Source organism: Cnephaeus nilssonii (assembly GCF_951640355.1).
Source record: "Cnephaeus nilssonii genome assembly, chromosome: 21".
Taxonomy (NCBI): Eukaryota; Metazoa; Chordata; class Mammalia; order Chiroptera; family Vespertilionidae; genus Cnephaeus; species Cnephaeus nilssonii.
In genome coordinates, this window is record NC_137092.1 from 40,459,013 (window position 1) to 40,484,799 (window position 25,787).

Here is a 25,787-nt window from a genome sequence, read left to right on the forward strand (position 1 = left end):
GAGGAGAACACTCGTTTGCTCACCTCTAAAGCACACTTCAAATCTAATAGCTTCTCTCCACCCCCCTACTTTCTGTACTGAGGATGCACATAGACTGAAGAGTGAGAGACGCAAAGGAAATATTGCAGAGGAAGCCAAGGGCCCTCAGGTAGAGGCCTGCTTAGCTGCCCGAGTGAGCAGATGTGCTAGAGCAGAGAAGCAGGGAGAGCAGAGGAGTATGAGAACCAATGATGTAGGTCTTGAAACTACACTACTAAGGACCTCAGTCTGGCTCTGAAAGAAGTGGGAGCCCCTTGGAGAGCTGATCAGAAGAGCAGCATGACCTGAGGAGAGGATTATGGGAAGAGTGGCAGGGGGACTGGTTAGAAAGCCCCATAACATAAGAGGAGAGAGATGCTGACACCTTGCACCAAGTAGCAGTGGTAGCCAGGGTGGTGAGTAGTGCTACAGATTTGGGATGTATATTTTAGAGACAAACTATGGGGACCAGGAAAAAATGAGAGATTGTATTCAATGCAGCAGTTCAATAATGAAGTGGGGCAGGCGTCACCCCAATAAATTCAATTTAAAAATTAGAGGAAAAGGAAAAGAAAGAAAAGACAATAAAGGAAAATGAGAAGTGAGAAACAACTGAAGAAGACAAAAGAATATTCTTTTGTCTTCTTCAGTTGTTTCTCACTTCTCATTTTCCTTTATTATTATTTTTTTATATATATACTAGCGTTCCCATTGCAGGAAAAATCCTGCAATAGGGTTTCCTGCTGCACTCTACCCCGCCCCGCCTGCTCTCCTCCCTTGTCCCCTGGCCTGCCTTCTCCGCCAGCCCGCCCCACTCTCCTTCCTTCTCCCCTGGCCCCGCCTCCGCTCCTCCCTTCTCCCCCGGCCCGCCTTCTCCACCAGCCCGCCTGCTTTTCCCTTCTCCCCCGGCCCCGCCTCCGCTCCTCCCTTCTCCCCCAGCCCCGCCGCCGCTCCTCCCTTCTCCCCCGCCCCGCCTTCTCCGCCAGCCCGCTCTCTTTCCTTCTCCCCCGGCCCCGCCTCCACTCCTCCCTTCTCCGCCGGCCCCGCCTGCTCAACTTCCTTCTCCCCCGGCCCCGCCTCCGCTCCTCCCTTCTCCTCCCCCTGGCTTGCTTGCTTCTCCGCAGCTTTGCTCCCTTCTGCAGCTCTTGGCTTCTTTCTATGCTGTCCTGATATGCAAATTAGCCGCCATCTTTGTTGGGGGTAATTTGCATATTCGGCATGATTGGTTGGTGGGCGTGGCTTGGGCGTAGCGAAGGTGCGGTCAATTTGCATATTTGTCTATTATTAGATAGGATAAATGTGCACTGACCACCAGGGGGCAGACACTCAATGCAGGAGCTGCCCCCTGGTGGTCAGTGTGCTCCCACAGGGGAAGCGCCACTCAGCCAGAAGCTGGGCTCATGGCTGGCAAGGGCAGTGGCAGTGGCAGTGGTGGGAGCCTCTCCCACCTCCATGGCAGGGCTAAGGACTCCTCGGGGGATGTCCGACTGCCGGCTTGGGCCCACTCCCTGCGGGCCTAAGCCAGCAGGCAGACAACCCCCAGGGGGTCCTGGATGGCGAGAGGGCACAGGCTGGGCTGAGGGACACCCCCCTCCCCCAGTGCATGAATGTTGTGCACCGGGCCTCTAAGTAGGTTATAATTGTGAAAGAGAGGCAGTCTTTGGAGCAGAGGGGACTGCTGGCCACATATGAATAGTAAATGGTAACTGGTAAAACTCCTATTAGTGCATGACCATAAACATTTAGTCTCCTGGAAATCTGTACATCACATTTTTTATTTTAACTACCTTTTCTGTAACTGTTAGACCTGTGGCTATTTCTTGCTGATATTGTGCAACCTCATAGTGAAGCATTTTGTTATTAAATATTTTCTCTTTAAAAATATTTTATAATACTTCTCTCTAGAGCAGTGGTTCTCAACCTTTCTAATGCTGCGGCCCTTTAATACAGTTCCTCATTTTGTGGTGACCCCCAACCATAAAATTATTTTCGTTGCTACTTCATAACTGTAATTTTGCTACTGTTATGAATCATAATGTAAATATCTGTGTTTTCTGATGGTCTTAGGCTCTACAGCAGCGGTTTTCAACCTGTGGGTCGCGACAGCAGTGGTTCTCAACCTGTGGGTCATGACCCACAGGTTGAGAACCACTAGCAGGGTCATCTAAGACCATTGGAAAACACAGATATTTACATTACGATTCATTAACAGTAGCAAAATTACAGTTATGAAGTAGCAACGAAAATAATTTTATGGTTGGGGGTCACCACAACATGAGGAACTGTATTCAAGGGTCACAGCATTAAAAAGGTTGAGAACCACTGCTCTAGAGCCTTTCCTTAATTATTAGCTCCTGTTCTTTCATGTATGTTTTGTGTCCTTGTTTCCTAGACTGTAAGTACCTTGAAAATTAGCTCTATTTTTTGAAGCGCTTCAGGCCCCAGAAGTCACTGAATTAGTATTTTCTGAGTAAAATAAAGAAGATGGTTTTGAATAAACTTACCTCTTCCCTTCTCTCTTCTGCAGAAGGAGTTCGAAGTTCTCGTGCGGTGTCATCTTTGGGGTCAAAAAGGTAGATATAATCTGAAGAGTAGCTAACGAGAATCTCCTGACCGTCTTCACTGTAACACAGAGATGTCACCCTGCAGGACTTGTTGTTAAGATGAGAAGGGAGAAAACGGGCAACCATTCCAGCAGTCCCCCGGCCTGCATAATTCCCTAGAATAAAAAAACAGGAAGGTGTTTAAAATTCATGTTTTTGAAGAAAAACATTTTAAAAACTCTTAATCTGCACGAGGAGATACGTGATTTAATGTAGCAATAGAAATCAAAGTTATCATTCTATTTCTAGAAGAGGCTCTTTGTTCAATGTACCTTTAAAAAAATTCAGAATCATCTGGAATGCCAGATTACATATTTTATTGGAAATATGAGTTATTTAACCAATTAAATAATTTACGATTATAGTCATACTAAATCATCTTCTAAAAATTCTCCCCAAATTAATATACTTTTTATAATATAAACTAGAGGCCCGGTGCATGAAAACTCATGCACTGGAGGGGGGGATCCCTCAGTCTGGCCTGCCCCCTTTCACAGTCTGGGAGCCCTCAGGGGTGGGAGGCGACCCGGTGATCAGGGGAAGGTGACACCCCATTACACTCTGCTGCTGCCACTGCCGGCAGCGCAAGCCTCAGCCAGCCCTGGTTACCTGAGCCTCAGGCGGCCCTGGGCAGCTTGGCAGCCACCAGCCGAGGCTTGCCTGCACCTCGGGCCGGCCCTTGGCGGCTGGGCAGCTGACATCTGAGGCTTGCCTGCGCCTCGGGCAGGCCCTGGGCGGAGAGGACTGGGGGACTTCGGAGGCGGGGCTGAGGGGGCTGGGCGCCGCCATCTTGTGGCTGTGGGCACCTCCATCTTTAAGGGTGGGGCAGTCAATTTGCATATTCCCTCCTTATTGGCTGTAGGGGCTGCCATCTTTTGTGATGGTGTGAGGGTCAATTAGCATATCCCTTCTTTATTAGATAGGATAGGAAAGCTTATATTTATTAGTATACTAGATAAAAGAGTGCAGTATCCTTTTAAACTGATTTACCTTCTATTTTATATTTTTTAAAAATTTGACTGTCGTGAAATTTTTTCCTTCTAAGACTACAGAGTGGCAATACTATGCCAGTTTTAATTCATTGTAGTAGTCATTAATATAATACAATATGACAGAGAGGTACAATGGGCACTTTGTGTCCTGGGGACTCAGGAATGCTCAATTCTAAGAATCTAAATTATACACCAAGTTGTACAATTCTGCACAATGAGGTCTTACGCCCAAAATGTCACCTGGGTCCCACCTGTTGAGAAACAATAATGAAGCCTGTAATTCCATATTTAATACTGTTTCCCTAAATGTGCATATTCAAATAGACAAGACTCCTGAATCAGTTGAGAAAAAAATAATTTCCTCTCACCTTCCCATTTCAATAACCATTTTTAATGACATAAATTGACAATGAGATTGACACTGTGTTCGTTTCTGGCCAAGTCCACTTTTATTTTTAGCAATAGAATTTATGTGAATATATATTTGATATTTGGGTATGTGAGTGTTTAAGTATTCCTGGCTTCCTTTACTGAGAAAATACTAATGGAGGCTGGCTTTGAATTGGGAATTTCAGAAGTGGTTTGATCCCATAATGCATGAGGAGTTGAAGGCAGATTCAAGTTCAGTGCTGTAGCATCACTGATAACAGCACTTCAAATCAGCTAAGCAGGCAGAAACATATGCTATACATTAACGCACACCCAAGTTACTGTTCTTTCCTGACTTTTCTCTCCACCATGCTTACCGTTGACCTCTGAATTTAAAAATTGGCAAAGAGAAATTAGGAAAACCAAGTGTTGTGTGCTGAATAGTGTCCCCCCTCCACACACACACAAATTCATGTCCACTAGAACCTCAGAATATGACCCTATTTGGAAATAAGGTCTTTGTAGATGTAATTAGTACAATGAGATCATACTGGCTTAGGGTCCTAAACCCAGTATGACCGGTGTTCTCAGAAGAGAGAAATACAGACAAAGACACACCCAGGGCAGAAGGCAGGTAAATATGGAAACAGAGACTGAAGTAATACACTTAAAAGCCAAGGAATGCTAAGGATTGCCAGCGGCAACCATAAGGAAGCAAGGAGAGCCCTGGCTGGGTAGCTCAGTTGGTTAGAGCATCGTCCCCATACGCCAAAGTTGCAGGTTCAATTCCTGGTCAGGGCACATACAAGAATCAACCAATGAATGCATAAATGAGTGGAACAAATCAATCTTCCTTTCCTTCTTCCTCCCTTCCTCCTCCCCACCCCCCTTCCTCTTTCTCTCTAAAATCAATTTTAAAACTTTAAAATAAAAAAAGCAAGAAGAGAAGCATGTAATAGATTTTCTCTGAGAGCCTCCAGCACAAAACGACCCTGCAAAACCCTTGCTTTAGCCTCTGAATTATGAGATAATAAATCTGTTATTTTAAGCCACCTAGTATACAGCCTTAGGAAACTAATATAGTTGGCCCTTGATATTTGCAGGTTTTAAACCTACAGATTCAACCACCCGTGAAGGAAAACAGTACTTTCCACCAGTGGAGGGCTGAATTTTTCTAAGCCATTTTATAAAGGACTTGGGCATCTGGGGATTTGGGTACCCAAGGGCTCCTGGAACCATCCCCTGGAGATAGTAAAGGACAACTATACATCAAGTGCTACAACTTTTTAAAGTGATAAACTGCTAAAGTACCACCCCAACAGGATCATAAAAACTTAGTGAAACGCTGTTTTTATAATACATATTATTTAAACACATTCTACATACTAAATTGTAATAAAATTTTAAAAATTTAAGTATCATATTTATTTTCTGAACAGACAGAATCTTGTATTTGCATTAATATATATCTTTGTACCTGTAGCTCGTGTGCCCAGCATTCTCCGATCATATATTCGAACTGAGCTATCAGAACAACCCACAGCAAGGTAATATGGTATTGGTGGACAAATCGCTACAGAAGTAGCAGCACGTCGGCAGTTAATTAGAATATCCTACAAAACATAAAATAGCAGTAGTTACATAGAGCTTTACAGTAGAGATGATACTATATTGAAAAAGGTTCTCTTCAATTAGAAGAAAATAATCTTTCTCAGAAATCCTAATTCAATAAGTATGACATTGAAAGGGGAAAAATGCGGTTTCCTTTCATTTTTCAGATTTCTATCAGTAAGTTTCTAACACATTCAGCTTATGTGAAAGGAAGATAAATACATGCAGTCAATATTCCTCCTCAGCAGTTTACCACTCTAAGAAAAACTTTCTTGACAGTTTGCTATACAACTCCAAAACTGACTTCTAATACAAATTTTATGCTTTCCTTATGGATCAGACAAAATAAGAAAACATATATGGAAAACTACATTTAATTAAAGGAGAGATTTAAAAACAACCAACATCTGAGTAATGCAAAATACATTCTGAAGAGGAAAAAAATAAAAATTGTTCCCTGATATAAGACTCAAACAGCAGCTAAATCAACAGCAGCTACAAAAGAGCTGGTAATAATTCAAGAAACTCATCATTAATCATGGTTTAAATCCTTTCTCAAAACTAGCTGCACTTCAGATAATGATATAATACAACTTGAATTATTTCTCAGAAATGCCCCCTAAATATCCTCATGCTTATGACTAATGAACATCTTTATAAATGTAAAACACTCACATATGTAATGTATCAATAAGTTGTTAACCACATTAGAAATGCCGCTGTTTTTGGTCCACTGGACAGTAAAGATGGAGGTATAATCTACCTTTGTCTATTATAAGTACTAATTATTTTATATGGTACTTAAAATATTTTAGTTCTTTTACTACTAAAATATAACAAAAGTATTATTAACTGATCTTAAACTTTTCTTAACTTGTAAAATCTTTCTCCTTATCAGTTCATATACAAAGTACAATCTCTCTCTCTCTCTCTCTCTCTCTCTCTCTCTCTCACACACACACACACACACACACACACACACACACACACAGCCTATAAAAGACAGATTTTACTATAATGTCACTATTTACCCCTCTATAAGCATTAGAAAATGTAACAGTTATGACCCGGAACACATATCTTTAAGGTGTTCTGTTAATTTTATACTATTTTGTCTGTGATGCAAGCTCCTCACTCTTCTCAGTACAACTGTGTATTTAGAATACATTCACCTTATGTTTTATTTATTTAACTAGAGGCCCAGTGCACAAAATTCGTGCACTGGGAAGGGTGTCCTTCAGCCCAGCCTGCACCCTCTCCTATCTGGGACCCCTCAAGGGATGTCCGACTGCAGGTTTAGTCCCAATCCCTAGATGTCCTGCAGTCAGACATCCCTCTCACAATCCGGGACTGCTGGCTCCCAAATGCTCGCGGGCCTGCCAGCCTGATCACCCTCTAACCACTCCCCTGCCAGCCTGATCGATGCCTAACTGCTCCCCTGCCGGCCTGATTGCCCCCAACAGCCCTCCCCTGCAGGCCTGGTCCCCTCCCGCAACTGTCCTCCCCTGCAGGTCTGGTCCCCCCCAATTGCCCTCCCCCACCAGCCTGGTCACCCCTAACTGCCCTCTCCTGCAGGCCTGGTCACCCCCAACTGCCCTCCCCTGCCGGCATGGCCACCCCTAACTGCCCTCCCATACCAGCCTGGTTGCCCCCGACTGCCCTCCTCTGCTGGCCTGATGGCCCACAACTACCCTCCCTTGCTGGCCATCTTTGCCTATATGGGGGCAGCCATCTTATATGAGGCTGTGAGGGTCAATTTGCATATGGGTTATTGACCTCAGAACATTATTCCTATTACACAGAATTTGTTCACCAAATGCCTTCTATAATTCTGTTTTAGTAGTTAAGGATTACTTTAGGTGCCAGTTTTTCTTCATACTTTGGCCTCTATTCATTTTTATATATAAAGAAATAAAAAGTTTAATTAAGGAAAATTTTAATAATGTTTTCACTTATTAGCTTTGCTTTCATCTTTATTTTTACCGTATTTTTTGTTATAAAAGGACAACTAATTCTTACTATGTGCACACTAAAATATGTCTTAAAAGAATTTGACATAACGAATTTTAGTATCTAACATTTACTGAGAAACAGGAATACCAAATACCCTAGTAAACAATCTGATATTTTAAACTTATTCTGCCTTTTATATATTAGTTCAATGCTTTCCTAGTTGTGTGTGTGTACATATATGTAAATAAAAACAGACTTAAAAATTATACATTTAAAATTTCTTAATTTCTATTTTTTTGTTTCAATATAGAAAATAATCCCCCCCCCCAAGAATGTTAATAATAGTAACTGGTTTAATTAGCAAGCATTTAACCTCGTTACTAGTAATTCTTCTTTGAGGGGGGTGGAGACTTTCAATAAAAATATATTTAGCAATACTTTCTTATTTCATTTGGTACTTCAAAATGATCTGAGAAAAAAGCCACTGTTTCTAAATAACATTTGGGGTTAGCTGTCCGGGGCCATTACATGATTTCTCAGGCCTTTTTCAAGTTTAAAATAGTATTAAAAATACAAAATTGATAGTGAAGCTATGCCTATAGAGAAGTGTGCTAAATCTGAATGAACACATTGATAGAATGGTATCTTGTTATTTAAAAAAAAATATATATATATATGTGTGTGTGTGTGTGTGTATATATATATATATATATATATATATATATATATATATATATATATATAATTGTTGGTTTAAAATCTAGGGTAAAAACAAAGAGAAAACACTAAACTACCACACACTTTCATCATGGCTATTGGTTAGCCAAAATTATCTCCATAAGTGGGATATATTGATAAATGCTCTAGTTTTTATAATACTAGAGCATATACTGAACAATTCTCTCATATATATAATTTGAAATGTACAATAAAAATACAAGTTCCCTAACTTCACTATTAACCTTTTGCACTCGGATGTCGAGTGTGACTCGACATGGTTAGCATCGGTAGCAGAAATCGAGAAAAAAGCAAGCGAGTGCAAAGGGTTAACATTTTAACGTAAAAAATTTGATTATAAAATATATGCTATTGAAGATTTTTGCTACACAACTGACCCATAATCTCGATAATCCAGAGATAACTTACTGGTACTATTCATTTTTTTTTTTTAAATCCTCACCCGAGGATATTTTTAACATTGATTTTCTGGAGAGAGTGGGAGGGAGGGAAGGAGGGAGGGAGGGAGGGAAGGAGGGAGAGAGAGAGAGAGAGAGAGAGAGAAACATCAATGTGAGAGAGACATAGATTGGTTGCCTTACGCATGTGCCTGACCCTCAAGGATCGAACCTGCAACCCAGGTACATGCCCTTGAACAGGAATCAAACCCGCAACCCTATAGGGCATGGGCCGGTGCTCTAACCACCAAGAAACACCGGTCACGGCTTACTGTTTCAATTTTAATTATACTCTTAAATATTTTGCATCATTTATACAAAAATTTGATTCTTACATCTTTGCAATCTTCTTTTGTGCAGCTAGTTTTGATGCGCGTATCAAACCACCTAACAGTTCCGTCTTCACCACAAGAGAGGAAAGTATGCGGGTCATTGGGTACAGTCATAATCTGAAGATGAGAGCAAAAGTCCAGGTATTCTTATTGAACACTTAAACAGATGGCTTTGAGAAGCATTGCTACTTTTTTATAAAATGATTAAGGCAAAAGCAACTAAGTCAAAACAGTAAAATACATATAGAAGTATGCAAGAATAGTTAAATTAATATGACTCATTACTTTGAAGTTTGAAACGAATGTTCCTGCAGATAGGAAGTTGTTTAAAATTATAAACTTCTAACAACTTTGACAAGAAAATTTTTTCCCTTAGGAAACCTGTTCGAACTATTCAAAGACTAATTTTTATGATTTCTGGATATAAATTTGTAATTATACTATAAACACATTACAGTTTTCTTATAAGATAACTAGTAGCCCATTTGCAGAAAGAATCCTGCAAGTGGCCGCGTGCGCTGCCGCTGCCGCCGCCATTGCGGCTGCCGTGCCTGCACCTGCGTGCTGCTGCCACCCGCTCCGCTCTGCCCCGCTCGGACTTTCCCTCTGGCAGCCACCTTGCTTTCCACTTTTCCTCCCTCTTCCTTCTAAGTTGTCTTCAGTCTTCACTCCTCCCTCCCTCAGCGTATGCAAATTAACCGCCATCTTTGTTGGGTAATTTGCATACTCGCCTGGATTGGCTGATGGGCGTGGCTCTGGTTGGTGGGCGTGGCTTGGGCATAGCGAAGGTGCGGTCAATTTGCATATTACTATTTTATTAGGTAGGATGCTTAAAAAAACTATAAGATGCTGAATTGATTAAGGCATTTAAATTGACGTCTCAAAAATTTTGACAAAATTTCATGATTAAGACACTCAACAAGCTAGGAAAGGGAGGAAATTACCTCAACATAAACACCATATATGAGAAGCTCATGGCTATCATATTCAACTAGAGGCCCGGTGCATGAATTCGTGCATGGGTAGGGTCCAGCCAGCCTGCCCTGATTGGGGCAATAGGCCTAGCTGGCTGGGGGGAGGGGATGCAGAACGTTGGCCGGCTGGCCCTGCCCCCTGGTCGAACTCCCGGTCAAACTCCTGGCCAAGGGGACAGTTTGCATATTAGCCTTTTATTATATAGGATGGTGAAAAACTGAAAGCTTTCCCTTTCAGATCAGAGAGAAGACATGAATGCCTACTCTCATTACTTCTATTCAATACAGTATTGAAAGTTCTAGCTAAAGCAAGAAAAAAGAAATAAAAGTAATCGAAATTGAAAAAGAAATAAAACTATCTCTGATTGAAGATGACATAGTTTTATATGTACACTATTCTAAAGATTCCACACCAAAAAACCCCATTAAAACTAATAAATGAATACAGAAAAGTCACACGTTAACAAATCAACACAAAAATCAGTTGTGTTTCTTCTAAGCACTAACAATAAACAATCTGGAAATGAAATTAAGAAAACAACCTCATTATATTACAAGCAAAAAGAATAAAATACTTAGGCATAAACTTATTCAAGGAGGTGAAAGTCTTATATACAAAAAACTACAAGACATTGTGAAAGAAATTAAAGGAGACATGCACAAATGAAAAGACATCTATGTTCATGAATTGGAAGACTTAATATTGTTTAAATGTCCATACTACTCAAGGTGATCTAGATTTAATGCAATTTCTATCAAAATCCCTGTGGCATTTTTTTTTTTCACAGAACCAGAAAAAAAATCTTAAAATTCATATGGAACTCAAAGGACACAAATAGCCAACACAATCTGGACAAAGAAAAACAAAGCTGGAGGCCTCATACTTGCTGCTTTCAAAAAATATTACAAAGCTATTATAGTTAAAACATCACCAGTATTATAGTACTGACATGAAGACAGTGATAATGTAAGAGGTGAAAGCCCAGTAGAGAGCCCTGAAGCACAACATAGGAGCCTCTCTTAAAGGCTGACACCTGCTTGCCAAGAGTATGGCTGCTCACATAATTACTATTACTCACAGCTTATTTCTTATTACTATTACTCATAGCTTATTTCTTAACTTTATTCCCAAGCGTAACAAGACCCATTCTCTCAAATACTTTACTGAAATCTAGATATTCTGTCAATAATATCTTTGCCTACAAATTCACGAAGGAGTGTATATACACATACACAAATCTCACATATGTACTATGTACATACATGCACCATACATACACTTACACAAAAACATACACATATGTATCACATATATAATCATAATAATACTGCACCTCATAGGTAGTTCCATAATGGCACGTAAATTGGCATTGTCTGTTAGTTTCTGCATCTTGCTCAACATTGGTATAATATATTACTCCATCTCCAGAGCAGGAGACAATCTGCTTATCATTTGTGCATGGTAAGAACTTTGCACTGAAGATATTTGCTCGGTGCCCTGAACGAATTGTCGTCAAAACCTGAAACATACAAAGAAGGTAATTCTTGGCAATTTATTACTTCCTAGAAATAAAAATTCTTATTTAACATAAGCATAGCCAGGAATAAATTCTCATTAACATTTTTATCTCAATGAATATTATCATTTGATTTGAAATATTATAATTAGGAAAAAAAGAAATCAAAATCACTCATATTTTCTTTTTTCCCTCTGAGATGTGAAGAATTTTGATGATCATTTTGGACTGAACGCCTCACTATCAAGGCAGTTATCTGTTACTTTTAGGACTATTTTAAAAGTTATTTGTTATTTTTAGGACTATTTAATCAAGCATTTTTTCATTGTCTTCAGTGGGAGGATTGGTCCAAATAAACTAGCCCATAATTTTTGAAAAACAAAACTTCTCTTTTTAATATATTTGAGATTTATTATACATACTAGACGCCTGGTGCACGAAAATTTGTGCACTGGAAGGGGGTCCCTCAGCCCAGCCTGCCCCCTCTCAAAGTCCGGGAGCCCTCAGGAGATGTCCCATGGGGAGCGGGCCTAAGCCACAGTCTGGCCTCCCTCTGCGGGAGGTGACCAGCCAATCAGGGGAAGGCAACACCCCCCTCACCCCCTCGCTGCTGCTGCCTCTGGCCTCCCTCTGTGGGAGGCGACCGGGCGGATCAGGGGAAGGCAACGCCCCACTGCTAGCCGCCGTGGCTTGCCTGAGCCTCGGCCTGGTCCTCACAGCAGCAGCCACTGTGGCTTTGTCTGGAAGGATGTCTGGAAGACATCTGCTCTAATTAACATATTACCCTTTTATTAGTATAGATGATTAATATATACCATTAATAAGAAACACCTCTGATCTCTTAACTCTATAGGTAGTGTTTTGAAACTTTCATTAGCCATAAATTAATCTTCCCATGAATTCACAGGATCTAAAAATAGAGTGAAACTATAAGAAAAGATTTAACTCAGGATAAAAAAACTATTTTCCTATGTAATGAATCATTAGTCTTTTACAATAAAAATAAAAATATTTGTATGATATCAAATTTGGAACTATTAAAACCACTATGTGAAAAAGATAGTCTTCTTATACCTAAAATCTCTGAAAGTATTATCTGATTAATCATTTATCAAATTGGAAATGAGGATGGGTAATGAGCAATTGCTTTTCAAATCCTATCTGATAAAAGAGCAATATGCAGATTGACCATCACTCCAACACACAAGATGGCTGCCCCCATGTGGACACAAGATGGTCTCCACAAGATGGCCAGCAAGGGAGGGCAGTTGGGAGGGACCAGGCCTGCAGAGGAGGGAAGTTGGGGGTGACCAGGCCTGCAGGGGAGGGCAGTTAGGGGTGATCAGGCCTACAAGGGAGGGCAGTTAGGGGCAATCAGGCTGGCAGGGGAGCAGTTAGGCATCAATCAGGCTGGCAGTGGAGTGGTTAGGGGGTGATCAGGCTGGCAGGCAGAAGCGGTTAGGGGCAATCAGGAAGGCAGGCAGGTGAGCAGTTGGGAGCCAGCAGTCCTGGATTGTGAGAGGGATGTCCAGCTGCCCGTTTAGGCCCGATTCTACTGGGATCGGGCCTAAACAGGCAGCTGGACATCCCTCGAGGGGTCCCAGATTGGAGAGGGTGCAGGCTTGGCTGAGGGACAACCTCCCCCGCCCCATGCACGAATTTCGTGCACCGGACCTCTAGTATATATATATAATCTACTAGGAACCATGCATAAAACAAATATCATTTAAAAAAAACAATTAAAAGAGAAACACCTGATCTTTTAAAAATTATGCCATTGGGCTTTTTAAAATATATATATATTTTTATTGATTTCAGAGAGAAAGGGAGAGGGGGAGAGAGGTAGAAACATCAATGATGAGAGAGAATCATTGATCGGCTGCTTCTTGCACGCCCCCTACTGGGGATCTAGCCCGAAACCTGAGCATGTGCCCTTGGCCAGATTCGAACCCAGGACCCTTCAGTCCGCAGGCCGACACTCTATCCACTGAGCCAAACCAGGTAGGGCCCATTGGGCATTTTCACAAAATAACTGAAAGCAGGAATTTGCAGAGATATTTATATACTTACATTCATGGCAACATTATTTACAACAGACAAAAGCAAAAGCAACCCAAGTGTCCACTGACAGATAAATGGATAAATAAAAAGTGGTCTATCCACACAATGGAATATTATTCAGCTTTAAAAAGGATGGAAAATCTGACACATGCTGTAATGTGGGTGAACCTTGAGAAAATTATGCCGAGTAAAATTAGCCAGTCATAACAGGACAAATACTGCATAAACATATGTGAAGTTCATTAACATCAAACTACGGCCAGCAGCACCAGCTGTTGTACCTAGAAGTAGATGCAGTACCTAGAGTAGTGAAATTCGTAGAGACAGAAAGTAGAATGGTGGTTGTGGGGGGGTTGCCGGGAGGGGAGAATGGGAGCTCCGGTTTAATGGGCGGAGTCTGAGTTCTGCAAGATGCAGAGTTCTGTAGCTGGATGGGGACGATGGTATCACAATAAGGTGAATGTATATAATGTCACTGAACTGAACTCCTAAAAATGGTTAATTTTATGTTATGTGCATATTATCACAATTTAAAAAAAAATAAAGCTCTGCATTTTTTAAAGAAATTTCGTCGGTACCTAGATGAGTGCTTTGTATATTATAAGCACTGAAATTCTAATGATCAGGAAATTTCTCCACCGTAAGAAAAAGGTAGTCCTAGTAATTACAGACCTACAAGAAGTAGAGCTTGAAAACATCAAGTTTCCCTCTCCTAAGCCAGTACAATTAAGCAAAGCTGTCTCTGAAATAAAATTATGACCTATCTTTTCCATCAAGGACAGCATCAATGTGAACTTCTTTTTAGGCTGAAGGACCACAAACATTTATTTAAATATCTTAACTGTTTGTAGGAAAATAAGAAATACATGAAGTATTGATCCTGTAAGATTGATAATATTAAAAAAGGGTGCCTATTTACCATGTTCTCACTGACATAAAAATGGTTGCATACTCCTTCTATATAAGAAGTCAGAGGAAGAGCCAGTAAAAACCAGAACACAATTCTAGTTCCTAGCCCAGCTTATTGAACTGAAGAAACATGTCACTAGAACCCAGCCACTGTTTTTAAACTGATAAAATACCGTTTCTTATACAGTTTGGCTGAAAATTAGTTTCTCTGAGCAGAAAGGAAAAAAACATCACATTGCTTCCCTGGCCCCCAAAGAATGGTTTATTGAGATAATATCACTTTTGGCAACGTTATCCACTTGGATAACATGAAGCATGCTTAACCTTTTGCACTCAGATGTCGAGATTAAAATTACTCTTTGAATGTATCAATAATTTGAAATATAAAAAAATCCAAATAAATAAGTTTGTATGAAAAGAAACTCCAGTTTTTTATTCTACTGCCGCGCTTTGTAAAATCTGGGGTATTTAAAAAATTAAATCCCGAGTAGAATAAAGGAATCGAGAAAAAAGCGAGTGCAAAGGGTTAAATATTCTAGAATCAAAAAGCAGAATGAAACCTAACGTTTTGCTAAGGAAACTAGGAGACCCGGCTGTAATAACTTATAAATTATATAACAAACGTGAACAAAATAAGAATATTCTATTACAAATGCCCAGTCCATAATTATTATAATTTCTTAATTTCTAGTTTTTTTATTTTTCTCTCTCCCATGAAATTGTAGATTTTATAAACTACTTACCTTTCTGCTGTAAGGATTACTAATTACTAACTTGGTGTCATCTGAGCCAGATAAAATATATTCTCCAGTCTCATTCCAACAGATTGTATTAACCTAAAAAGAAAGCAAAAAAGGGATTGCAGCAAACTTAACATAAAAACAAGTATGAATCTTTTACTTAACTGATGGTTCAAAATTTATATCACTAATGAGGTTGTATGTACAAAAAATAGTATTTACCAATTTACTTCCTGAAAGTACATGCTGACTACTATTTAGCAAACACAATATTCTGAAAATTCACAATGAAATGTCTGTCTCTCTTAAATTTTATTATTTAAATTATTTTTAATGAATTCATTTTATATCCAGAGACATAAAACTGGGTCACCTAAAAAGGAATTAGAAAAACTTACTACAAAGCTGCAGTGGTCAAGGCTGTGTGGTGCTATCATAACCATAAACACACATCAACAGAATGGAATTGATAGTCAGAAATAAACCCTTACATTCATGGTCAAGTAATTTTTATCAAGGAGTCTAAGACTACTCAATGGAGAAAGAACAGTTTTTTCAACAAATGGTGCTGGGACAACTGGATATACACAGGCAAAAGAATGAATTTAGACTCCTACTTCACACCATATATGAAAACTAACTGAGAATGATCAAACATTGAAATGTAATAGCCAAAACGATGAAACTCTTAGAAGAAAACATAGGTATAAATCTTCATGAAAACTAAAACCACAATGAGTTACTATTTCACTCCTACTAGGGTGGCTATAATAACTAAAAAAACAAAAACACAGAAAATAAGAGTTGGTGAGGATGTCAAGAAACTGGAGGCCTTATACATTGCTGAAAGAATGCAAAATAGCACAGCTCTTTGGAAAAAAGTTTGGCAGCACCTCAAAAACTGACACAGAGTTATGCTGTGACCCATTAATTCCACAACAAGGTCTATATGCAAGAGAAAAGAAAACATGTCACACAAAAACTTGTACACAAAAGTCCATAGATGCATCATTCATAAGAGCCCAAAGGGAAACCAACCCAAATATTATAAACAAAATGTGACTGCCCGTTTGCTTATAACAAAATATGTGCACAATGAAATATTATTCAACCACATTACCCATATTGTGACATGGACAAACCCTGAAAACGTTAATGATAGTGAAAGAAGCCAGTCTGAAAAGCCACACATGTTATTCCATTTACATAAAAAGTCCAGAAGAGGCATATCTACAGAGACAGAAAGTAAACTAGTGAAGGCCAACAGCTAGGTGGGGAGGGCATGGGAATGACTGATAAATGGTACAAACTTATATTTCAGATGCTGAAAATATACTGGAATTAGATAGTGGTGACGACGGTACCACATTATGATTATATTTTAAAAACCGCTAAATAATATTTTAAAAACCACTAAATTATAGGGGGGATAAAAGGTGATGGAAGGAGACTTGACTTGGGGTGGTGAACACACAATACAATATACAGTGTATTAGAGAACTGTACACCTGAAACTTATATAATTTTATTAACCAATGTCACCCCAATACAGTCAATAAAAGATACATAAATAATATAAAAAATATAAAACATAAAAAAACGCTGGATTACACATGAAGATGGGTGAATTTTATGGTATATGAACTATATCTAAATTTTAAAAAACTAATTAGACTTCCACTTTTAGTCAAGATGGAGTAGCATGGACCATCTCTACTTTAAAAAACACATACCATATACTTTTCTAAATTCAAAATCACTTCAATGTAAAACTTTATTCTCCCAATTTATTGGTCAGTCACAATCTCTTCAGGGAATACTGGGGAATTTTTTTAAAGATTTTAAAATTGATTTTTAGAGAGAGAGGAGGGAGGAGGAGGAGAAGGAGGAGAGAGAGAGAGAGAGAGAGAGAGAGAGAGAGAGAGAGAGAGAGAGAGAGAAACATCAATGGGCTGCTTCCTGCATGAACCAGCAACCTTTCAGTGTGCAAGACTGAGGCATTTTATGAAACATTTGAATACTCAGTTTTAAAGTCCTTCACGGTTGAAAAACAACTGTTACTTACACAGCCATCATGCACATTCAGGGTTGCTTCAAGTTTTAATCTTTGGATAAATTCTCTTCTTCCTGTTTCAAAAGAAAGAAAGAACTAAATATATCCTACCATTTATTGCTGCGGAAAGTAGAACACTGAAGTTAAGAGCCTAGGATCTGGCATAAGTAGATTCAAGCTCTAATTTCAACTCTTCCACTTATAAACTGAGTGACATTGGGCAAATTAACCCCATCCTATGCCCTAGTTTCCTCATTAGAGTACCTACCTACCTCTTGTAGTTATTGTAAGGATTGGGTGATTTCAAGGACATAAAGGGCTTACTTAGCACAGTGTCTGGACCACAGTAAACACTCAAGGTTCCCTTCATTCACTCATTCATCCAACAAATACATTGAGTACTCAGTGTACTTACTCTGTTGCAAGTAGTATTCTAAGAGCTAGGAATATGGTGGTAAAACAAAACAGAAAAAGATCCCTGTCCTCTAGTGAGGGATGAAAGACAATAAACAATATATACTTCAAGGTGAAGGTGCTACATGGAAAAGTAAAGTAAAGAAAGGGGTGAGAGAGGCCTGGAGGTGGAGGACGGGGTTTTCCATTTAAATAGGGTGGCGCACAGCATTTGCTAGATGCCACCTCTACTTAAACACATCTCAATTTGAGAAATGTTAAAATATTTCAAAGCTCATTTTACAATGATGAAATGTGGCAGCAAAAAATTAAAATCAACCTAACTGTCCATCAGTTAAAATACTACAAAAATAGAATATGTTCCTTCCTTGAAAAAGAGAAATATGTTTCCCTTTAAGACATGAATCATCTTTACCAAAGATGGACCAAAAAGCTTCATGTTTATTCAGAAACTGTAATGAAAGGAAGCTGAGTATGTGACAAAGAGCGATAATTAGCTAAGTAATCAGGCTGATGAAATCTCGGATAAAATTAAATTTGACTATGCTCTCCGTATGCTGTCACAGGGACAGATTTCTTTATTATGTTTTCTTGCCATTCTACATAAAGATCAGCATCTTCTTTGAAGCCAAATTGTTTTCTTTCTCCTTCCTTATAACCGGCAAGATGGCTAGGTAGAGGATGAACATATGGATTAAAAAATAATTTCTTTTTGTGTGTGGGGAATGCTCTACGGTTCCAAAACTTATTAGAATAAAACAATTGACAGAAATTCAGTAAGGTATTTTCCTGAACAGGGTTGTACTTTAACTTTTCAAATCTGATTTTCAGTTATAAAACATTATTAATAGCAAATTTTTAAAAAATATTTTTTTTATTGATTTCAGAGAGGAAGGGAGAGAGCGATAGAAACATCAATGAGAGAGAATCATTCATTGGCTGCCTCCTGCATGCCCCACCCTAGGGATTGATCCCAAAACTTGGGCATGTGCCCTGCGGAGAACTGAACTATGACCTCCTGGTTCATAAGTCGACACTCAACCACTGAGCCACATCAGCTGGGCGCAAATAGATAACTTTTTAAAAAATTCTTTTCTCTTTGGCCAATGGCAGGCTTGGTAATTCTACGGAGTAACCAATTCACAGTTAAGAAATAAAGTACTGAGAACCCAAGATGGTGGCATAGGTAAACACACCTAAACTGCGGCCGTGCACAACAATTTCAAAACCACAACTAAAAGACAAAACGTTTATCACCCAGAGCCACGGGAGGGCTGGCCGAGTGGAAGTTCTACAACTAGAGGGAGAGAGGGGAGCATTCAGTGCACAAACGCTGAAAAGCTGAGGTACGGGGGCACGCGCGATACAGGCTAGCGGCGGATCCTGGCTGGCGGTGGGCGTTGCTTTCTTCAACCCGAAGGGGAGACGAGCGAAACCCAAACTCCTTCGGGGAGAAGCTGGACGGTCGGAAAGTGAGGGTGGCTTGCTTGCAGAGCTGCGTGGAGGAATAATTGTTTGCTGTGCTGGCGCGCGAGATGCGGTCGAAGGCCCGGGGGCTGGCTGCCAGCCATTGCTGTTTGCCAAGCCCTAGCCTAGTGATGCCCTGAGACTCCGCCCCGCACAACCTACAAACTCACCCAAGCTCCAAGCAGCGGCTTTTGCATATGAATGGCCTTCACTATTGCTGCTAACTTGCAAATCTGTTCAGACAGCTCCATAATCTACAAATCCCAAGCAGGGAGGAGAGGACTGTAGTTCTTGCTGTAGCTCCTGCAGGGTGACCTCAGACAGTAGCTGACCTGCACCCCATTGGAGATCCAGAAGCCAGTGTACCTAGTGGTCAGTGTGAGACACAGATTTCAACTCCTCACATCCATAAGTGACACATTCAAGAGGCAGACTCAGTGAGCACCAAAGCCCCACTGAAACAAGTCCTGCACCATAAGCGTGTCTCCAGCACAGCAGTTCTTCCATTATAAACACAGCAGGTCCTCACAGCCAATTGGCCTGGAGGACAATTCCTCCCAGGGTACCAACAGCAATCAAGGTTTAACTACACCAAGACTTTGCACTCAGCCCACAAAGGGGTGTACCAAGACTGTCCACCTCGGGTGATTGGGGAAGCTGAGCTACTGGCCCCTGTGGGTCACCTACCACACAAAGCCGCTCCATCGACACAGGGAAGCAGCCAAAATGCGGAGACACAGAGGCATGTTGCGAAAGGGGGCAATGGAGGAAAGCAAACTACGGGACGATATGGAATTCAGGACCACATTTATAAGGTTACTCAAGAATCTTCTAAAAACTGCTGAGAAACTTGATGAGACCTTCAAGGACCTTAATGAGAATGCCAAAAAAATGGAAAAGGACCAGTTGGAAATTAAGCATACACTGTCTGAAATAAAGAATATACAGAAACTCAACTGTAGACCAATGTACCCCAAGAATCAAACCAAAGATCTGAAATATGAGGAAACAAAAAACACCCAACCAGAAAAACAAAAAGAAAAAAGGATCAAAAAATATGAAGATAATGTAAGGAGCCTCTGGGACAACGTTAAGCATACCAACATCTGAATTTTTGGGGTGCCAGAAGAAGAGAGAGAGCAAAATATTGAAAACCTATTATAAGAAATAATGACAGAAAACTTTCCCTACCTGGTGAAAGAAATAGACTTACAAGTTCAGGAAGCACACAGAACCCCAAACAAGAGGAATCCAAAGAGGACCACACCAAGACACACAATAATTAAAATGCCAAGGGCAAAAGACAAAGAGATAATCTTGAAAGCAGCAAGAGAAAAACAGTTAGTTACCTACAAGGGAGTACCCATACAACTGTCAGCTGATTTCTCAACAGAAACTATGCAGGCCAGAAGGGAGTGGCAAGAAATATTCAAAGTGATGAATAGCAAGAACCTACAACCAAGATTGCTCTACCCAGCAAAGCTATCATTCAGAATTGAAGGTCAGACAAAGAGCTTCACAGACAAGAAAAAGCTAAAGGAGTTCATCACCACCAAACCAGGATTACATGAAATGCTGAAGGGTATTCTTTAAGAAGAGGAAGAAGAAGAAAAAGGTAAAGATAAAAATTATGAACAACAAAAAGACATCAAATACATACCTACCAACAAGTGAATCTAAAAATCAAGTGAATAAAAAGTCTGAAGAACAGAATGGACTGGTGAATATAATGGAATCAGGGACATAAAAAGGGAGTGGACTGACAATTCTCAGGGGGAAAGGGGTTTGAGGGGTGTGGGAAGAGATTGGACAAAAGTCTTACACCTATGGACGAAGACAGTAGTGGAGGGTAAGGGCATGGGGTGGGGTGGGGAATCGGGTGGAGGGGAGCTATGGGGGGTGGGGGGAAGAGGAACACCTGTAATAATCTGAACAATAAAGATTTATTTAAAAAAAAAAAGAAATAAAGTACTACTCAAATTAACAACATGACAACAATTCATTAAATATTTTTATAAATGTACTAGAAACTTTTCCAAACTTTAAAAATCTGGTTTTGAAAACACAGCTCTAGCCATTTCTGTCTACTTAAAATAATGATGGCACATGAGACAAATGAAGACAAAGTGAGTTCCAGCAAGAATGCTCATCTACGAAATTTGTACATAAAACACACGCTGAAGTACAATAGTTAAGTAGATAGCTCCTGAGTATTTTTTAACTTGACTTTGGAGATCAAAATGGTTGTACGTACACAGATCCCATAAAATGTGCTTCTAGAAATAACAAGTGTCAACACCCTCTACCCTTTCAGCCAATTAAATGTGCTTCCAAGAAATGGGAACTGAAAGCCATCAGAAAATAAGAACTGTAAGTTAAAGAAACTCAACCCCCCTCAAATAAAAGTAAAAATAAACTCATGCCTGCAAAGAGTCTGGCCTACTTGCAAGCTAACAAGTTACCTGCCATTTCATGGGAGCTGGCAGAAGAAAAAGACTCTCAAGCCAGAAGCAAAGATTTTACTACTCATGGCACAGCAAAGGGTATCGGCTTCAGGTTAACACTTTACCCCTCAGCCCCCAATTCCCACTGGGCAATGCGGAGCAGTCTGGATGCAACAATGTGCAAGCATTGGATCTGAATCACAGCCAGAGACCTCTGAACTGCGGGGATCCAAATCTTGAATCAAATAAACCTGCCTGATAAAAGGGACACATTATCTTCATTATGCTGGACAATAAATAAATCTGTCCTCTGCCCCAGAGGGAGACACTATGTAAACATTGTTGGAAAGATAGTCCAGAACAAAGCAGCCAGTGCCTCTGCTCACAAGATGTGCAGAAATGTAACAAAGCCAGGAAAACTCTTCCAACAATTACACTCTTGTTACGGATGAATTTACCTATCATTGTGGCTTCCTACTCCAGTCTTTCTGCAACCCAAAATGCCTCATAATTCCATTTCCATCTCAGCATTCCATTCAATATTAATAGATTATAAACTCCATAAAAAAGAGGAACAAATGCCTAGAACAGTTCCTAGCACAAAGCAGGCAATCTGAATCAATGAATCAATGAATGGGATCAAAATCTTCACTCTGTTCTATAATGTGTTTCACTCAATAATTTGGGAGGAACATCTTTCAATGACAATAAATATTGAGCCAATACTCATTTTAATGGCTGTGAAACTTATTAAATAGCTTTATAACTTGTTTATCTGCATAACTAGCTCTCTTATTACAATATCAGATGCTTGAGACAAGGAAGGTCAGAACTGGGTTTAAATATCTAACTTGGAACATACTACACATACTCTGGGCAAAACCTAAACTCTAAGAGCCTCAGTTTTCACATTGGTAAAAGTTTTACATCTGATGAGAACAATACCATCACCTTTACAGGTTTAATGCTGAGAGTAAACAATTAGCATATGGGAAACTCATAGATGTGCCTGATATACTGTAGACACTCAATGATTAGTAGTCTCCTTATGCACATGTGGGATTGTTCTAAGTTAATATTGTCTGAAAAGAGAAAGAATTATTTAAAAAAAGACTTTATTGAAGGGGCTGAGGTAACTTCAAGTGGTTAAGAGAAAAGAATAAGGCTAGTGATACTGAGAAGGAAAGCGCCTGAGCAGAAACGTTCACTTTTCTTGATCCTATTGTCTCTTTCAATAACTTCTTAATGCCAAATTTCCCATCATCTACATTTGCTGCCCTCCCTAGCTCATGGTCAGGTCTTCCTTTTCTGACATTGTGCCTTTGGTCCCCTCCTCTTTATTGGTTTTGTTCTTGGAAATCATGGGTTATCAGTGAATCCAATGGTCTTTTTTCAAGACATATTTTTCATGACCTCCCAGAATTATCTGTCACTACTGACTGCTGTCTTCCTGAAGTAACAACCCCCATGGCGTTGTACCACATAGCTGGAAATGAAAATCAAAGGGTGACAAAACTCTGGAGAGACAAAACAAAATATAGGGGGGAAAAAGAACAAAATATGTGTAGATTTGTACACTGTAAAAAATAAAAATATAAGACACTGCTGAGGGAAAAGAAAGAACACCTAAAAAAATAGAAAGAAAACCATGTTCATGGTCCATTGATTTCCAACAAAGGGAAAAGGACTGCCTTTTTCCAAATGGTGTTGAATCAATGCACATTCATAGGCAAAGAACTGAAACTTGACCCTTACCTCATAGCATAAGTAATTCAAAATTGTTCATAAACCTAAATGTAAGAGTTAAAAGTAGAAAATGTTTAGAAAAAAAAAGCAAAGTAGAAATCATTTTGATCTTGGATTAGGTAGAGTCTTAAATAGGACACCAAAAGTATGAACTACAAAAGACACTGTTAAGAAAAATAAAGGACAAGACAAACTGGGAGAAAATACTGCAAAATGCATATCTAATTAAGGACCTGCATCAAGAATATGTAAAGAATTCTTAAATTATTAAGAAGGTAAATCTGAACATTTAATCAAAGTGTATGGGTGGCAAAAAAACAATGAAAAGATACTCAACATCATTAATCATGGGAATTAAATCAAATGCAAATTAAAATGATAATAATGGCCCTAGCTGGTTTGGCTCAGTGGATAGAGTGTCCTCCTTTGGACTGAAGGGTCCAGGGTTCAATTCCGGTCAAGGGCACATGCCTAGATTGCAGGCTTGATCCCCAGTAGGAGGTGTGCAGGAGGCAGCCGATCAATGGTTCTCTCTCATCATTGATGTTTCTCTCTCTCCCTCTCCCTTCCTCTCAGAATCAATAAAAATATATTCTTTCTTTCTTTTTTTAAAAATATATTTTATTGATTTTTCACAGAGAGGAAGAGAGAGGGATAAAGAGTTAGAAACATCAATCAGCTGCCTTCTGCACACCCCCTACTGGGGATGTGCCTGCAACCAAGGTACATGCCCTTGACCGGAATCAAACCTGGGACCCTTGAGTCCGCAGGCCGATGCTCTATCCAATGAGCCAAACCGGTTTCGGCAATAAAAATATATTTTCTTAAAAAGATAATAATGTACCTCTACAAACTTACTAGAAAGGCTAAAATTAAGAGGACTCACAATGCCAAGTGTTGATGAAAATGTGGAACAACAGTGCGCTCAAACACCGCAGTATGGTACAATTACTGGAAAATAGTCTGGCGGTTTCTTGAGAAGTTAAACACACTTATACAACTCAGAAATCTCCCTGTAGGTCTTTACCCAATAAATGAGGATTTTAAAGAATCCTGCTCTAGTTTTATTTTCCAAGGTGTAAATAAAAAGTTTCATTATTTATATCTTCCATATTAGACATCAGCAGTGTTTTAAACATTTTTTAAAAATCTGCTGTACTTGGAAACCCCGGCCACTCTAACCCTGAAGTCAACAACATTCAATTACAGTTATATATAAAAAAAATACACATCATCTAGAATAGTTTTGCAGACCTCAAGCAGAAACTCATTAGTGGATATTCTACTGGGTCAACACCAACATTTTCAATATGATAAAGAACCTAAATTAAAATGTACCCCACCTAGTAAGGCTAAATCCCGCTCATAGAACTTTTTATTTCAGTGTGTGTGTGGATCTCAAGTTGCCATGTATATGCATTTTCACTGTGGATCATGGTCAAAACATTTGCAAACACTGACCTAATACCTAACTGTAACACAAGTTCTGCGCTACCAGAAGCTCTTATCCCTCCTAAATACTGTACGTTCATCCAATACCAGGGAAGGATGAAGTCCTCAGCAGAGCGATCCTATCCTGCTATCTACATTTATGGCTGAAAATATGCCTCTGGTGGTCTTATATTCAAGAATTAGCATATTCTATTTGATATATTTTCATATTTGACATTTTCACTACTAAAATCAGACATTTTCCAATTTTCAGAGATTTCAAGACTAAAGAAACACTAACTTTTCCCCAGTAGCTAACAAGGAGGTAAAGTCAGAATTTACTGACCCTCATATAATATATTGTAACTTGGCAACACATTATGGATTTGGTAAATCTGAATATAGATATAATTCAGGATGTGCCAAAAATGGGGGACATCTGTAATACTCTCAAAAATAAAAGTTAATTAAAAGAAAGAGTAAATGGAAAATTATCCATTTCAATACATATTGACTTTAATAATATTCAGACATTGTCTTCCTAATCCCTTTACAAAAAGATTACTATCTCCACTATAAAGTTGTCACAGGCTGCCTGCTATATACTTCCCCTCCCCAAACTCCTCTACTGAAATCCTGACGCCCAAAGTGATAGTATAGGCGGGGGGATCGTTGGGAGGCGAGCGGGATTGGATTGGGCTTTTCTAAGAGACCCCAGAGAAGCGGCTAGCCCTTCAGCCACATGAGGTGATGGCGAAAAGATGGCCATGCACCACCAGGAAGCAGGCTCACCACACAGAGTCTGACCCTGTGGACACCCGATCTCAGCCTTCCAACCTCCAGATTTGTTACAAATCAATTTCTCTTGTTTGTAAGGCACCCAGTTTACGGCAATTCGTTACAGCAGCCTACACTGACCAAGACACTACTTAATCGTAACTTAAACACTTTATATTAAATATTTTAAGCATTATTAGC

At 39.6% G+C, this 25,787-nt stretch overlaps 1 protein-coding gene across 5 annotated transcripts in view; it reads right to left on the reverse strand.

The window, feature by feature from the left end:
• The window catches only part of DCAF6 (DDB1 and CUL4 associated factor 6), an 86,297-nt gene that overhangs the window by 57,785 nt on the left and 2,725 nt on the right, over nt 1-25,787 (reverse strand). For all 5 annotated transcript variants that reach the window (XM_079760702.1, XM_079760704.1, XM_079760701.1 and 2 more), the window contains exons 2-7: nt 17,320-17,381; nt 15,258-15,350; nt 11,362-11,547; nt 9,057-9,170; nt 5,460-5,595; nt 2,523-2,737 (exon numbers count right to left, since the gene is read on the reverse strand). In XM_079760702.1, the coding sequence (XP_079616828.1) occupies nt 2,523-2,737; nt 5,460-5,595; nt 9,057-9,170; nt 11,362-11,547; nt 15,258-15,350; nt 17,320-17,381 (806 nt within the window). The remainder of the gene's footprint in view (nt 1-2,522; nt 2,738-5,459; nt 5,596-9,056; nt 9,171-11,361; nt 11,548-15,257; nt 15,351-17,319; nt 17,382-25,787) is intronic.